This window comes from Phacochoerus africanus, chromosome 3, assembly GCF_016906955.1.
Source record: "Phacochoerus africanus isolate WHEZ1 chromosome 3, ROS_Pafr_v1, whole genome shotgun sequence".
NCBI lineage: Eukaryota > Metazoa > Chordata > Mammalia > Artiodactyla > Suidae > Phacochoerus > Phacochoerus africanus.
This window is the reverse complement of record NC_062546.1, coordinates 26855566-26869561: the sequence shown is the minus strand read 5'-3', so window position 1 is coordinate 26869561 and position 13996 is coordinate 26855566. Positions and strand designations below refer to the sequence as shown.

The window sequence follows — 13996 nt, the reverse complement described above, 5'->3', positions numbered from 1 at the left end:
ACCATTGCAGGTGCAGTTTAAAGGCACACCCAGTGTGTGATGTGTATCATCCCCTTTCAGCAGATGAGGAACGCTGGTGATTTAGCCAAGGTGAAACATTAACCTTTGTGCAAGATTGGAACACAGGTTCGCAACACCCAAGTTCCTGCCCTTTGGAGCGGGAAGCCTAAGGGCTTCTCATCCATCCTGAGGCTCCAGTACCTCCCTGAGGAAAATGCAGCAGTTGTTCTAATGGTTTTTGAAAAGAAAAGTGTTTGGCTGAGAGTAAACTTGGATTTTATTTTTCAGTCGAATTTGCAGATGCCAGTTTCAGCTGGACAGGAAGCGTGGGATCTGTTGTGGACTGTCAGACAGCCCTGCTATACCCCCTTACCACACTAACTGGGAAGGCTCTGGGTGGGAAGCTCCCAGTACAGAGTCCCCTCCTACAAAGCAACCGCAGGAACTTCTGTGGCCCGAGGCTGCCTCCCCAGCCCAGCCCTCTGGGCCCCCTGCCCGAGACTCCAGCTTCCATTCACCAAAGGCCTCGTGCTTATCCTCTCTTGCCTCCAGGTCCGAACCCGAAATAACAACAGTACCTCCAGCCGGGAGAGGCACAGGCCCTCCCCACGGGCCACCCGAGGCCGGCAGGGCCGCCACCACGTGGACGAGTCCCCCGTGGAGTTCTCAGCTACCAGGGTTGGTTTCCCCCGGCCACTCAGACCCCTGCCCTGGTCTCATTGGAAGATCTGTCTCACTCACCAGGCCCCAGAGAGGGTCCACTGCCTAATCTGCTTCCTTTCTAGATCCCCAGTAACCCTTACCACCCTGCTTTTCCTTTCTCTGCTGGGGGGGGCTGGGTAAGCCTGATGACTTCTCTCCTGGCCTCACCCCCGGATGGAACGGTGGTGGGAAGGCAAGACGTGCCTGTGATGGGTTCTTACGCCTGGGAATGAGCTCAAACCTCTTTTGACTCCAGAACTGTCTTGTCTCCTTCGTATCTTCAGTGACTCTCTGAAAGTGACCCCATGGGTTACAGCCACTCTCAACTCCTGGTGCAAAGGTGGGCACCAGGAACGCACATAAGGAAACCAGTGGCACCACTCATTCTCATGGCTTGGTCCCTGATTCTGGCTTTGTTCGTGTGGAAGTTGCTTTCTGTCACCACTCAAGGGATCCTTGTTCCTGGAAAACCAGCCTGGGTCTCTGGCCTCATGAACTTCTTCATGCTTCTGCTTGCCTGGGAAGGAATGGGGGTACTACTACTGCTCTCTGGTCATCCTCTTGGTTTGGCATGGTCCAAGCTCTGTGTCTTTCTGTCCACAGTCCCTGCGGCGGCGAACCGCATCATCGGCAGGCACGCCGTGGCCGTCCCCTGCCAGCCCCTACCTCACCATCGACCTCACAGAGGACGATGTGGTGCCACAGAGCAGCAGTACGCCCTACGGCCGCCTGGCCCAGGACAGCCAGCAGGAGAGCATGGAGTCCCCGCAGGTGGACACAGAGGATAGGGATGCAGACAGCTCAGAGTATCAGGTATGCTAGGGAGGGCTGAGTGCGGAGAAAAGAAACGGTTACCCAGAGGTGACCATTCCTATACCTCTGTCACTTTTATCATCATGTTTGAATTCACTCTCCAAATACATTTTCCGTATGCAATATGGTCCTTCCTGTATCCTCCTCTCCAGACAGAACTCGAGCACCAGATTAGTTTACCACTTGATTACTGTTTTTTTAATTAAAATTATTATTTGTTTTTTAGAGCCTTACCTGTGTCACGTGGAAGTTCCCAGGCTAGGGGTTGAATTGGAGCTGTAGCCACTGGCCTATGCCAGAGACACAGCAATGAGGGATCCGAGCCTTGTCTGCGACCTACACCACAGCTCCCGGTAGTGCCGGATCCTTAACCCACTGAGCAAGGCCAGAGATCAGCTGGCACCCTCACGGTTCCTAGTTGGATTTGTTAACCACTGAGTCACGACGGGAACACCTAATGATTTTGTAATATGTGATTTGGTGGCCTGTGGTAGGACTATGCAGGTTTTTTACTCTGATCGTACTTTCCTGCGAGTTTTCAATTGACATCCTTCCCAGATATTAGGTTAAACCTAGAGGTTCATTTCGTAGACCTATTTTCTATTAGAAAAAGCCCCTTTTCCTATCCAACAACCAAGCCTGCTCATCCACTGCTCCTTTTTTCCCCAAGCCATCCTCCCTGAGTTTCAAGCAGGAAACATTAGAAGGGGGAGGGAATTTCCCGAGGAACTCTGGTGCCCGTGCAGGAATCCATGTGTTGGAGGCAGAGCCAGCTGCCACGGGGATCAGAGGGGTAGGCAGGGATTTTCCTTGGCCCAGCTGACCTGTCGCACATGTGTTATTTCTTGCAGGACGGGAAAGAGTTTGGAATAGGGGATCTTGTGTGGGGAAAGATCAAGGGTTTCTCCTGGTGGCCTGCCATGGTGGTGTCCTGGAAGGCCACGTCCAAGCGGCAGGCGATGGCGGGCATGCGGTGGGTCCAGTGGTTTGGCGATGGCAAGTTCTCCGAGGTGAGTCCAGGGCAAGGCAAACTTTTGTGGCGCCAGGCCCGTAGTGTTTCCTTCTCATCCTTCTACAGATGCCTTTGAAATTAATGGCCTGCTCTTTGCCGATAGATGGGTAGTTGCGTGAATCTGTCTGTAGGGTCTTGTGAGGCCCAGAGATTTGGATCCAAGGCCCCTTGGGCTCTGATTTATTTATCTGGGAAATAAAGGACCATTAGGATGGATGCTGAGGGGTCAGGAGTGGCCACCTGGGTATCGAGTATTGCAGTGGAGGAGTTCCCTTTGTGGCTCAGTGGTTAAGGAATCCGACTAGGAACCATGAGATTGCGGGTTTGATTCCTGGCCTCGCTCAGTGGGTTAAGGATCCAGCGATTCCGTGAGCTGTGTTGTAGGTCACAGTCACGGCTCAGATCTGGCATTGCTGTGGCTTTGGTGTAGGTCGGTGGCTACAGCTCCCATTGGACCCCTAGCCTGGGAACCTCTATATGCCATGGGTGCGGCCCTAGAAAAGGCAAAAAGACAAAAAGACAAAACCAAACCAAACCAAACCAAACCAAAACAAAACTTGCAGTGGCAATGCCTGGGAGAAACAGGAAGCAGGGTGGTCTCTGCCTCAGTCATTTAGCCCTGGGGGAAGGGACATCTCTGGCTGGGATTAGAGATGGAATCAGGGTTGCCTGGTGAGAGTTGTGGAAACGTTCTATGAGTGGCCACTTCAGTGTTTCTTGTTTATTGATATTAGCCATTTAAATCTCATGTCTGGATGAAAACCTGCTGGTTAAGAGCTGTGTTAGGCATGAATTAGGTTTTTTGGATTCTTAGACTCTCTTAGATCCCCCGATTTTTTTATTAGAATGCTGCAAACAATACTTTTCTTATTATGTCCTTGGTGCATTCCTCAACATGTCCGGAGTTTAGGTGAGGAAGAGCAGAGAAAGTGGGCTGGGGTGGAGGCTGACGTGGGACTATAGGACCAGCTAGTGCTTTTTCTGGGATTTGCCCTCAAGGTGAAATTCTGGTTTTTACATAAATTGGTCCATTTGCCATGAACCCTTCCAGTTCCCAAAGGGCAAGAAGAGTATGCCCTGTAGTCTCCCTATTGGGAGAGTCTGCATGCAGGTGTCCTCTTTGGCCAGCAGAGGGAGCAGAAGAACACGTCCTGGGCCTGTGTTCTCCCGGAAGCATCCAATTGTAGGGATGTGGGCAATCACTTTTGTGAAATGAAAAATCATAGATGGCTTAATTGCTTTTGGCCCAAGGGGACAAGAAATGTGCTAATGGGATGAAGTGTGGGGCTGTCATGTCAGGTCACTATGTTGGGATGGTTTTGCAGTATGGGGCCTGGAGCTGAGACTATTGAACTGAAACCGTTCAGCATTGGGTAACACATGCATTTTAAGTGCACAACTGTGTTGAACCCTAGTTCTTTCTCACCAATGGTGGCAATGCCCCCATGGATGGTTTGGGCTTCGAGGTATAAAGTTTACCTTGGGTGAATGATGAAACCTGAACCCTGGCAGCCGCATTAGTTCATGCATGGCCTGGAGACTTTGGGATGAGACGTGGAGAAAATGGATCATTAGGACCAGTGGAATTCATGTATTAACAGATGAAAATAATGAAAAAATGCTTATTCTATGCCAGGCATTATTCTCTAGGCGTGTCTGTTTACTCAATTAATAAAAGGCTAAAGTAAATAGGAATCACAGCTGTCTGTCATGATCACAAAGGAGGGCAGAGCATTTGTGCAACTCCTAAAGCTGGAGCTTCCATGGTGAATTTCATGGCTGAGCTACGAGGTTTCGCACTAGGGACCATGTAGGTCATTTGGTCTTCAAAGAACTGTGAACTTGATCCTCAAGATTAAGCCCATGAGAAATGCAGGGCCTTCCAGACACTGACTGTTGGTGATATTAATGACAGCTTTCTTTCCTAGATACCAGCTGATAAGTTGGTGGCCTTGGGGTTGTTCAGCCACCACTTTAACCTGGCGACCTTCAATAAACTGGTCTCGTACAGGAAGGCCATGTACCACGCGCTGGAGGTAACAGGGTGGTGGGGGCTAGGGCCTGGCCCCAAGAACAGGGTAAAGCAAGAAACACACAGGAAGTCAGCTCAGGCCACAGTTTGGCCAAGATGGCGTGGAGGGGACTGGGCAGCCCTGGAGTTGGGATTAAAAGACAGTGGCCTGATGGGCAGTGCTGGGAAGGGAAGGATCGGATCTGGGACTGCCTGGGGTTTCCCAGCACTACCCCAGCCTGGTGTCTGTCCTGGTGTCTGTCCCTATTGCAGACTGAATGATGAAGACAAGCCCCAGGAATATTTGTATCAGTGGGCAAGCTTTTCTAGAGCTTGTGGTTCAAAGCCAAGGCTGGGCTGCAGCTGAGGCCAGCTGCTTCCTCCCCTTGTCTGTGGCACCCACCAGGCAGGCTCTATTTCTTTTTCTACCTTAACTTGGTATGAAAAGATGTGAGTCCTATCCAGCAATTATGAAACAAGCTCTTTAATTAAAACATGTAAATCCTCCTAATGCCCCTGACTTGACACTTGACACCTCCCCATCCTCACTAAGCAAATAAAACAAGTAACCTGGAGTTTTCTCCGGTGATGAGACACTCCTGGCCTTATGCGTCTCCTATATCTAAAAGTGGCCAAGGTAATTGATCCTATGCCACTCAAGTTCCCTCGGGAAGAGATCTTATTGGTGCCTGTGACAAAGGACTTATCTTTGCCCCATGGCCTCCTGCCTCTGTCCCTGCCCGGGCCCCTCCTAGCTGTCACATACCACAGCTCAGGACAGCTGGCTGGCTATGAAAGGGCCCAGTGTGAAAGGGAAGGCAGGCCCCAGCTGGGGGATCCCTGGGTCTGGCCTGGCAAATACCTGCTGCTCCTCCAGTTCATCAGATTCTGTCTCTCTTCAGAAAGCCAGGATACGGGCTGGCAAGACCTTCCCCAGCAACCCTGGAGACTCAATGGAGGACCAGCTGAAGCCCATGTTGGAGTGGGCCCATGGGGGCTTTAAGCCCACAGGGGTCGAGGGGCTCAAACCCAACAACAAGCAACCAGGTGGGAATGGCTCCCTGTGGCCGCACCCCTGCCACTGCTGGTGGGAACACCCTTGGGAGTCTGACTCTTGAGTTCGTAGTTTTTCCAACAGCCCAGCGTTTTCTAGCTTGGACATTCTCCAGCTAAAAGGTCAAGTGCATAGAATGGCAATTGAACCTGTTCTGAAAACTTGAGTAAACGGAGTCAAGATGAAAGCTTCTTTTACTTATTTATTTTTTGCTTTTTTAGGGCTGCACCTGCGGCATATGGAATTTCCCAGGATAGTGACTGAATCGGAGCTGCAGCTGCAGGCCTACACCACAGTTCACGGCAATACCAGATCCTTATCCCAGGGATCGAACACGCATCCTCTTGGATCCTAGCTGGTTCGTTACCTGCTGAGCCAAGATGGGAACTCCCTGAAAGCTTCCTTTAAAAAGAAAACATCTTTAAGCTCTGTCTGCTTATTGGAGAAAACTTGGAAAGTTTGTAATAATAAACACCAAATATCTAGAAGCTCCCTCCACGCAGAAAGAGGCGTCATCTGTTCTGACGTGTTAACCATGATCATTTTCTCCATTGTTGTGAAGCTCTGGTTTCCTGCTGTCACTCTGCAAATCCAGGATGCCTGAAATCCAGGATTTGTCTTATAACCCTTGTATTTAACGCAGTTTTTTCTGTTTTTGTTTTGTTTTGTTTTGTCCCCCCCCCCCGAAAAAAGTGGTTAATAAATCGAAGGTTCGACGTACAGGCAGTAGGAGCGTAGAAGCAAGGAAACACGGTATTCCCTCCGCCTTTGACTTGGCCCTACTTTCTCTGCACATTCTTTCAATTTCCTTGCCGACACAGCCCTCACTGGAGGAGGACCTGTCAAAAAGTCAATCTAAACTCTTAACGCCACCCTCTTTCCCTCCATCCATCACAGTGGCCCTTCAGGTGAATGTTGTTGGGTGTGCACATCCTTCCAGCTCTTTCTGTACACTGGTTGAATTCTTGCTTTCCCTTTATTTCTCAATATTAATAGTATAAGCACTGTCAAATGTCCTGTCATTAAAGGGTCCTTAACATTTTTCAATGGCTGCATAATTTTCTCTCCTGGGGGCAGAATCAAATCTAACCCTGTCCGTTATAGATGATGATACGGTATAGACTGATGAAAAATACAAGTGGAATTTATAGAAATATAAATAGCAGCCACTTAATAAAACAGCATATGGAAGTTCCCACGCCAGGGGTCGAATCCTGAGCTGCAGTTGCTGGCCTATATCACAGCAACACCAGTTCTGAGCCCAGGCAACAACCTAAACTGCATTTTGCTGCTGTGCTGGATCCCGTAGGCCAGGGATTGAACCTGCATCCTCATGGATACTAATCAGGTTCTTAACCTGCTGAGCCACAGCAGGAATTCCAGATGCTGAACTTCCATTAGAAATACTTGATCTCTATTTTCACCAATGTCCAGCTTTGTCAAATGAACTAGTTGAATGGTTCAATGGTCACTTTCTAAATTTACATCAGAACTAAATGGAAAATGCAGTTCTCCAGTCACATCCGTTCTCCTTTACCCGTGGCTATCTGCATGATGGGGATTGTTTTTGTCAGGGTCTCAGCTGCAGACCAAACTCTGTCTCATTCTTTGCCATGGGTATAGAGGATGTATTTTGCGCCTATAGCTGTTTAAGACCCCATACATGTCAGATTAGTGAGGATTTTTTTTTTTTGGTCTTTTTGTCTTTCCTAGGGCCACTCCCGCGACATATAGAGGTTCCCAGGATAGGGATCCAATCGGAGCTGTCGCCGCTGGCCTATGCCACAGCCACAGCCACAGCAATGTGGGATATGAGCCGCGTCTGCAACCTACACCACAGTTCAGGGCAACGTTGGATCCTTATCCTACTGAGCAAGGCCAGGGATTGAACCCGCAACCTCATGGTTCCTAGTCAGATTCGCTAACAACTGAGCCACTATGGGAACTCCAGGAGTTTTGAATCAACGTCCTTGTCCAAATTCCCCATAGAGCGGCCATGTTATGCGAAGAAGCATGGAGCCATGTCACTGGCCAGATGCTTCTGGCCAGGTGCTCCTGGCTCCCAGGCATAGTAGCGTCCTCTCCTCCTGCACCCTCTCCCCACCCAGCCATGGCTGCCTTCTCACCTTTCACAGAGAGTAAGACTCGAAGACGCACAGCTGACGACTCAGCTACCTCTGACTACTGCCCCCCACCCAAGCGCCTCAAGACAAACTGTTACAATAACGGAAAAGACCGAGGGGATGAGGATCAGAGTCGAGGTGAGGCTGGGCCAGGAGCCTGGGGGCCGGTAGTGAGGACCACTCAGCAAGGGAAGAGGTCGCATAGATGTTCAGGCGGAGTCGCTCCCACCGCGTCTCATACCTTCTCTGTTCTCAACAGAGCAAATGGCTTCAGATGTGACCAACAATAAGAGCAGTCTGGAAGGTAAGACCCTGGCCCTTCCCGGGCAGTGCCCCCACCCTGTGTGTTAGGCCTGCATGTCTACCCCGCGAGCCAGGTTCAGCCCAGAGCTCTGCCTTGACCTACCGTGGAGCGGTGGACATCTTAGATGCTTAGATGCCTGATGGTCACTGAGACTGATGCCTTAGGTTGGAAGTATGGGTAAGGAGGGGACATGGGACCCAAACATGAATCCATGTTCTGTGGCCTCATATGAGTCCCACATAAGCACTGTTCCTGGCTTCGAGGTGAAAAGGGCAGGTGCATTTCAACGCCGTCACCACCTCAAGCCAGCTCTGGTTCATTTGTCCTGGCCAGGAATTACAGCTGGAACTGCAACTGCCCCCAATGTGTCTAATGGGACTCAGAATGGATGAGGAAGACTGTGTATTGTCTTTTTGGGCCTGATGCCCTTTAGTCATCACATATTCAGTAAGTGGTTACTCAATGCTAAGTAGGAAAACCACACAGCTCCCGATCCAGGGAACCTGGCTTTGGAACCTTGACCCATGGACCTCTCATCGCCCAAGACTCCTTCACCCATCTGCTTCCTTCCTGGCCAGAGTACTTGGCATTTTATACGCCCTGCCCACTGGGTCACTGATGTTAGATCAGTAAGACCTGCGAATGTGAAGGGAGGCTGTAAAAGGACCTGGTCTCTTGAAATTACAGCCAAGGCTTGGTCATGGGCAAATTCAAGTGCAGTGAGATGGTACACAGACTGGCATCACCACAAATTCCTCAGGCTCCAAGATTTTTGCACCAGGCCCTCTAAGCTTGTCCCTCTACTGGCAGCTCCTTGTTCTGCCCCCATCCCTGGGTCTTTGTTCTGGGCCAAGCCTTTGCCTATCTGGTGGAACCTTCTGCTTGAGCCTGCTTGGAGGTACCCTCTCCTCAGCTCTGAAACAGGGATGGCACCTTTGCAGCACTGTCAGAGGAGCAAAGCAGATAGAGTCTTTGCCATAAGCCTGGCATTCACTTCATGTCCAAGAACAGTTGGACCCAAGGCTTCAGTAGCTGATGCTGGGGTTGTAATGGCTACAAGCCACATCTGTCTTTCTTACAGACAGCTGTTTATCCTGTGGTCGGAAAAATCCCGTGTCTTTCCACCCTCTCTTTGAGGGTGGGCTCTGCCAGACATGCAGGGTAAGTCCTTTCCCCATCCTGGATGTCGCTGCCCCTGCCTTCGTCCATGACTTGCCTGCACTTCCCTTAGAAAAAGCACCTCCCTGTCGGCAGCAGGGAAAGCTCTAGTGAGGCCATGCTGGGCCTGGTGGTAGCAGCGAGGCCATCTGCTGGGGCAGACCCCTGCCAATTGTCTCTGCAATGAGCACCAAGCCACCAGTGACTGGCTGAGCCCTCTGTCTGAACCAGGCTTAACGGGCCTGGGTGGCAGATCTCACGTACGTTTATTTCTCTGGCTGCCAGGACCGCTTCCTCGAGCTGTTCTACATGTATGACGATGACGGCTACCAGTCGTACTGCACAGTGTGCTGCGAGGGCCGCGAGCTGCTCCTTTGCAGCAACACGAGCTGTTGCCGGTAAGCCTGAGACTCCAGTGTCACGCCTGTGACTTCTGCAACTGACCATGCTGGGGACAGGGCCCCATGCCTGATGTACATTGGGATGTGGGGATGGACTTAACATAGGCAGAGAACAGGGTGGGCAGACTCCTTGGAGATGAGCCAATTCTGGCGGGGCTGGGGAGCTTTTCGGGTGAGCCTGTGGACATGAGCGTGCTCCAAGGAAGACGTTGGTTTTTTCCCAGCGCAGGGCTCATGGGAAGGGCAGTAGGGGACCAGGCAGGTTTTGGGACAGGCAACACCATCTCTGCAGGGGAGGGTAGGGGTGTCGGAGAGAACACTGCCTGATGTCGTCCCTTCTCCCCTGCCACCTGGCACAGGTGCTTCTGCGTGGAGTGCCTGGAGGTGTTGGTGGGTGCGGGCACGGCAGCGGATGCCAAGTTGCAGGAGCCCTGGAGCTGCTACATGTGCCTTCCGCAGCGCTGCCACGGTGTACTGCGTCGCCGCAAGGACTGGAGTGTGCGCCTGCAGGCCTTCTTCACCAGTGACCCGGGCCTCGAATATGTAAGCCACCATCCCCCCACACCCCCAGCAGCACTCTGCCCAGAGCTTGGCGCTCTGGGAGTCTTTCAAGAGCTGGAAAGAAAGGTCTGCTTTGCAAAGGAGCATCTGAAGCCTCTGTGCAGATCCCAGGCTCCAGAGTTCTCTCCCCTCCTTGGCTTGGGTTTTCAAAAGGCCTTGCTGCAGACATGGTGATGGAGCCCATCCAGCCTTAGTAGAGCTACAGAGGGCAGAAAAAGCCTATGCCTTCCTCTCAGTTCTAAGTGGGAGTGGGTTTTCCTGCAGTTCAGAGGGAAATGTCTCTCAGTGGCTGACTTTGCTCCTGTGTTTCAAGGCTAGAAAGGCCATCTGGGCTGAAGCTCCCCAGGGCATCCCAGCTAAGAAAGGAGAGAGCACAGGACTTGTGTCCCTCAAAAGAGTCTCAGCCCTTCCTTCCCCCCAGAGCTTCGGTCTTCTCTCTGCACCTTGACCTCCATGACCTCTTTCTTTAACCTGGCAGGAAGCCCCCAAGTTATACCCTGCAATTCCCGCAAACCGAAGGCGGCCCATTCGAGTCTTGTCCCTGTTTGATGGAATTGCAACAGGTGAGTTTGGAGTTCACCTATTCCAGGTGTCTGTTGTCATTGTCAAGAACCCCTAGGATTACCTGTTGGTCAGTCACCTATTCTGAGAAATCCACTGCCTCCTTCTTAATCTCCTCAAACCTTTCTACTGTTACACCTGTCTGTTCTTGGTCCCCTTTTAGCACTTTTTTTTTGTTTGTTTTTAAGACCAAACCTGAGGCACATAGAAGTTCCCAGGCCAAGGGTTGAATCAGAGCCGCAGGTGCCGGCCTGTACTGCAGCCACAACAGCACCAGATCTGAGCCGCATCTGTGACCTACACCAAAGCTCCTGGCAACGCTGGATCCTTAACCCACTCTGTGAGGCCAGGGATCAAACCTGTGTCCTCATGGGATCAAACCCACATCCTCATGGATACTACTTGGAGTTCGTTAATTCCAGAGCCACGACAGGAACTACCCCTTTTGGTACTTTTTAAAAGCATTTTTTTTTTCTTTTTTGTTTTTTCTTTTTATGGCTGCACTGGGGGCATGATGAAGTTCCCAGGCAAGGAGTCAAGGCAGCTGCAGCTGCTAGCCTACACCACAGCCACGGCAACAGCAAATATGAGCTGCATCTGCACCCTACGCTGCAAAAACAGATCTGAGCCATGTCTGCAGCCTACACCACACCTCACACAATGCTGGCTCCTTAACCCAACGAGTCCTCATGGATATTTGTCTGGTTCATTACCGCTGAGCTGCAATGGCAACTCTCCTGCATTTTATTTTTTATTATGTGCAAGAATCTTGGAAAACCTTCTCTTCCATAATCATAGATACATTGGAGATGAATTAACCCTTCTAATAGCTCCAGTCTTGGTTCTATCCTGTTCCCCCAGGTTTCCTGTATGTAGAATAAGCACAGCATGGAATACCCTTCTGGCACAGAGGGTTACGGATTTGATGTTGTCACTGTAGTCGCTTGGTCCCTGATGTGGTCCGAGTTCCACCCATGGCTTGGGAACTTAAATATGCTGTGTAGGTGCAGCCAAAAAAAATTTCTGCCACCATGGATGTTGCCCCTGGGGGCTCTGCCTGACTTAACACATTTCATTGGCAGAAATGCCCTGTGATTTTTGTTATGAGCATCTCCCTTTTAGCAGAGCTGAAAGCAGTGAGAGTGAGTCACTGTGCATATAGCATCTTTTGTACTTGTGTGTTCACCAGTGTCCACCTGCCTAAAACATTGAGAGCTTGTAAAGACGCACATGTTATCACCTGGTGCTAGTTGTCTCCCCCCCTACCCCCGCCACACGCCACCCATTTGACATCCTAAAACGTACTTTTTTTTTTTTTTTTTTAAAGTCCTCACCTGTGGCATATCGAAGTTCCCAGATTCAGGGTTGAATCAGAGCTATGGTTGTCAGCCTAGAGCACGGCCAAGTCTACTGGGATCTGAGCCATGTCTGTGACCTACACCACAGCTCATGGCAACGCCAGTTCCTTAGCCCCCAGAGCAAGGCCAGGGTTCAAACCTGAGTCTTCATGGATACTAGTCTGATTCATTACCGCTGAAGCGTGATGGGAACTCCCCTAAAACCTACTTGTGTAGATTAAACCCTAGGGGGACTGAGCCACTGTTGCCAGATTTGAGGATTTTAATAGATACTACGGTGATCTATAGCAGTCACACCTGTTTTCGTCATGAAACCCCATAGCCCAGAGAACCCAGTTTCATGCTGTCTGCAGGGTGTCACCTGAGGACTGCCATGGTGTTGCGATTGAGTCTGCAGATGGCTTAGAATCATTGGAAGGACCACCCTGATGTGTTTTCTATCCGCTTTGGCCCCCTCCACAGGGTACTTGGTCCTCAAAGAATTGGGCATCAAAGTGGAGAAATACGTCGCCTCAGAAGTTTGTGAAGAGTCCATCGCTGTTGGAACTGTTAAGCACGAGGGCAACATCAAATATGTGAATGACGTCAGGAATATCACAAAGAAAAACGTGAGGGCAGCACCCCGCTTCCTCTGCTCCATGAGCCCCACACACCCTCAGCTGTGCTGACACCTTCCTCATGCCCAGGGTTGTGGCTGAAGAGAAGCTTTCCTTACATCGAGCTATAGTGTTGGATGGAACTTGGAAGTCGTTCAGAATGATTTAGATCCCAAGCATTGGGTTTTCTTGGGTCAAAAGTGGAGTTGGGAGATTTAAATGACCAAGCAAGACTTAGAAGTAGGTTTTCCTCTAGCTGGTTACCTAGAACCCAGGATGTTCAATTCCCCATCATCACCCGCATCCCTACCCTAAGAGTCTCTATTCTTCACTCCAGATTGAAGAGTGGGGCCCCTTTGACCTGGTGATTGGTGGAAGCCCATGCAATGATCTCTCAAATGTGAACCCTGCCAGGAAAGGCCTGTATGGTGAGCATCCCTTATTTCTGTGTCCCGAAGAGACCCTATGTCGCCTGAGTGTGTGTTCAGGTGGAATGGCCTGGGAAGGACCTGTTTGCTCTGGCCTGCCTTACTTGTTGGTGCTGTTCATGCCTCATTGTGGGTCCTCAGTCCCCTAGAGATGCTACTAAATACCTCAATGCTGATGCTGTGTCCCTCGTCATTCCAAAGCATCACAGGGAGAAGGACCGTAGGGTGTCTGCCCTAGGTGGTCATTGGGACCCAATTGGTCTTAAGGAGGCAGGGGCTGAGGGGTTTCACCCTGGCACTGCCATCTTTTCTGGGGCTCAGAGGGCACAGGTCGGCTCTTCTTTGAGTTCTACCACCTGCTGAATTACACACGCCCCAAGGAGGGTGATGACCGGCCTTTCTTCTGGATGTTTGAGAATGTGGTGGCCATGAAGGTTGGAGACAAGCGGGACATCTCTCGGTTCCTGGAGGTGAGGGGACCTTAATTGTCAAGGTACCATGGTGGGGGGTACGTGGCTCATTGGGTTAAGGACCCAGCATCGTCACTGCTGTAGCTTTAGTTATGGCTGTGGCATGGGTTCAGTCCCTGGCTGTGAACTTCAGTAGGCCAAGTGCCACAAAAAAAGATTGCGTGGGCAGGAAGGCCCTGCTGGCAAAGGGGGTGTTTGGGTATTTCCAGTGCTGGGAATGATTCTAGGCTGCCCATGGAGGTCATGGCTGGATCCCAGAGTAATGGAATCAAGTGGGTTGGTTTTCTTTAGTCCATGGAAAATAGTTGACCTCTAACCTCACATCAGCCCCCCTGGAGTCAGATGATGAAACCATCTCCTGGGGAGGCCTCTTGAGATTTGAGTCAACATTTTTTACTCTAGAGAATTTTCTCATCCTTGTTCTCAGAACTTCTGCTTTAGGGG

The 13996-nt window shown here is 50.7% G+C and overlaps 1 protein-coding gene across 10 annotated transcripts in view; it reads left to right on the top strand.

The window, feature by feature from the left end:
* Nucleotides 1-13996, top strand: part of DNMT3B (DNA methyltransferase 3 beta) — a 39299-nt gene that overhangs the window by 18690 nt on the left and 6613 nt on the right. For 7 of the 10 annotated variants that reach the window (XM_047771334.1, XM_047771326.1, XM_047771331.1 and 4 more), the window contains 14 exons: nucleotides 553-678; nucleotides 1306-1515; nucleotides 2367-2525; nucleotides 4456-4563; nucleotides 5441-5585; nucleotides 7728-7853; nucleotides 7975-8019; nucleotides 9101-9180; nucleotides 9463-9575; nucleotides 9938-10121; nucleotides 10618-10702; nucleotides 12521-12666; nucleotides 12992-13082; nucleotides 13404-13552. In XM_047771334.1, the coding sequence (XP_047627290.1) occupies nucleotides 553-678; nucleotides 1306-1515; nucleotides 2367-2525; nucleotides 4456-4563; nucleotides 5441-5585; nucleotides 7728-7853; nucleotides 7975-8019; nucleotides 9101-9180; nucleotides 9463-9575; nucleotides 9938-10121; nucleotides 10618-10702; nucleotides 12521-12666; nucleotides 12992-13082; nucleotides 13404-13552 (1767 nt within the window). The remainder of the gene's footprint in view (nucleotides 1-552; nucleotides 679-1305; nucleotides 1516-2366; nucleotides 2526-4455; nucleotides 4564-5440; nucleotides 5586-7727; nucleotides 7854-7974; nucleotides 8020-9100; nucleotides 9181-9462; nucleotides 9576-9937; nucleotides 10122-10617; nucleotides 10703-12520; nucleotides 12667-12991; nucleotides 13083-13403; nucleotides 13553-13996) is intronic. The other 3 variants (XM_047771333.1, XM_047771329.1, XM_047771328.1) reach the window with 1 other exon arrangement.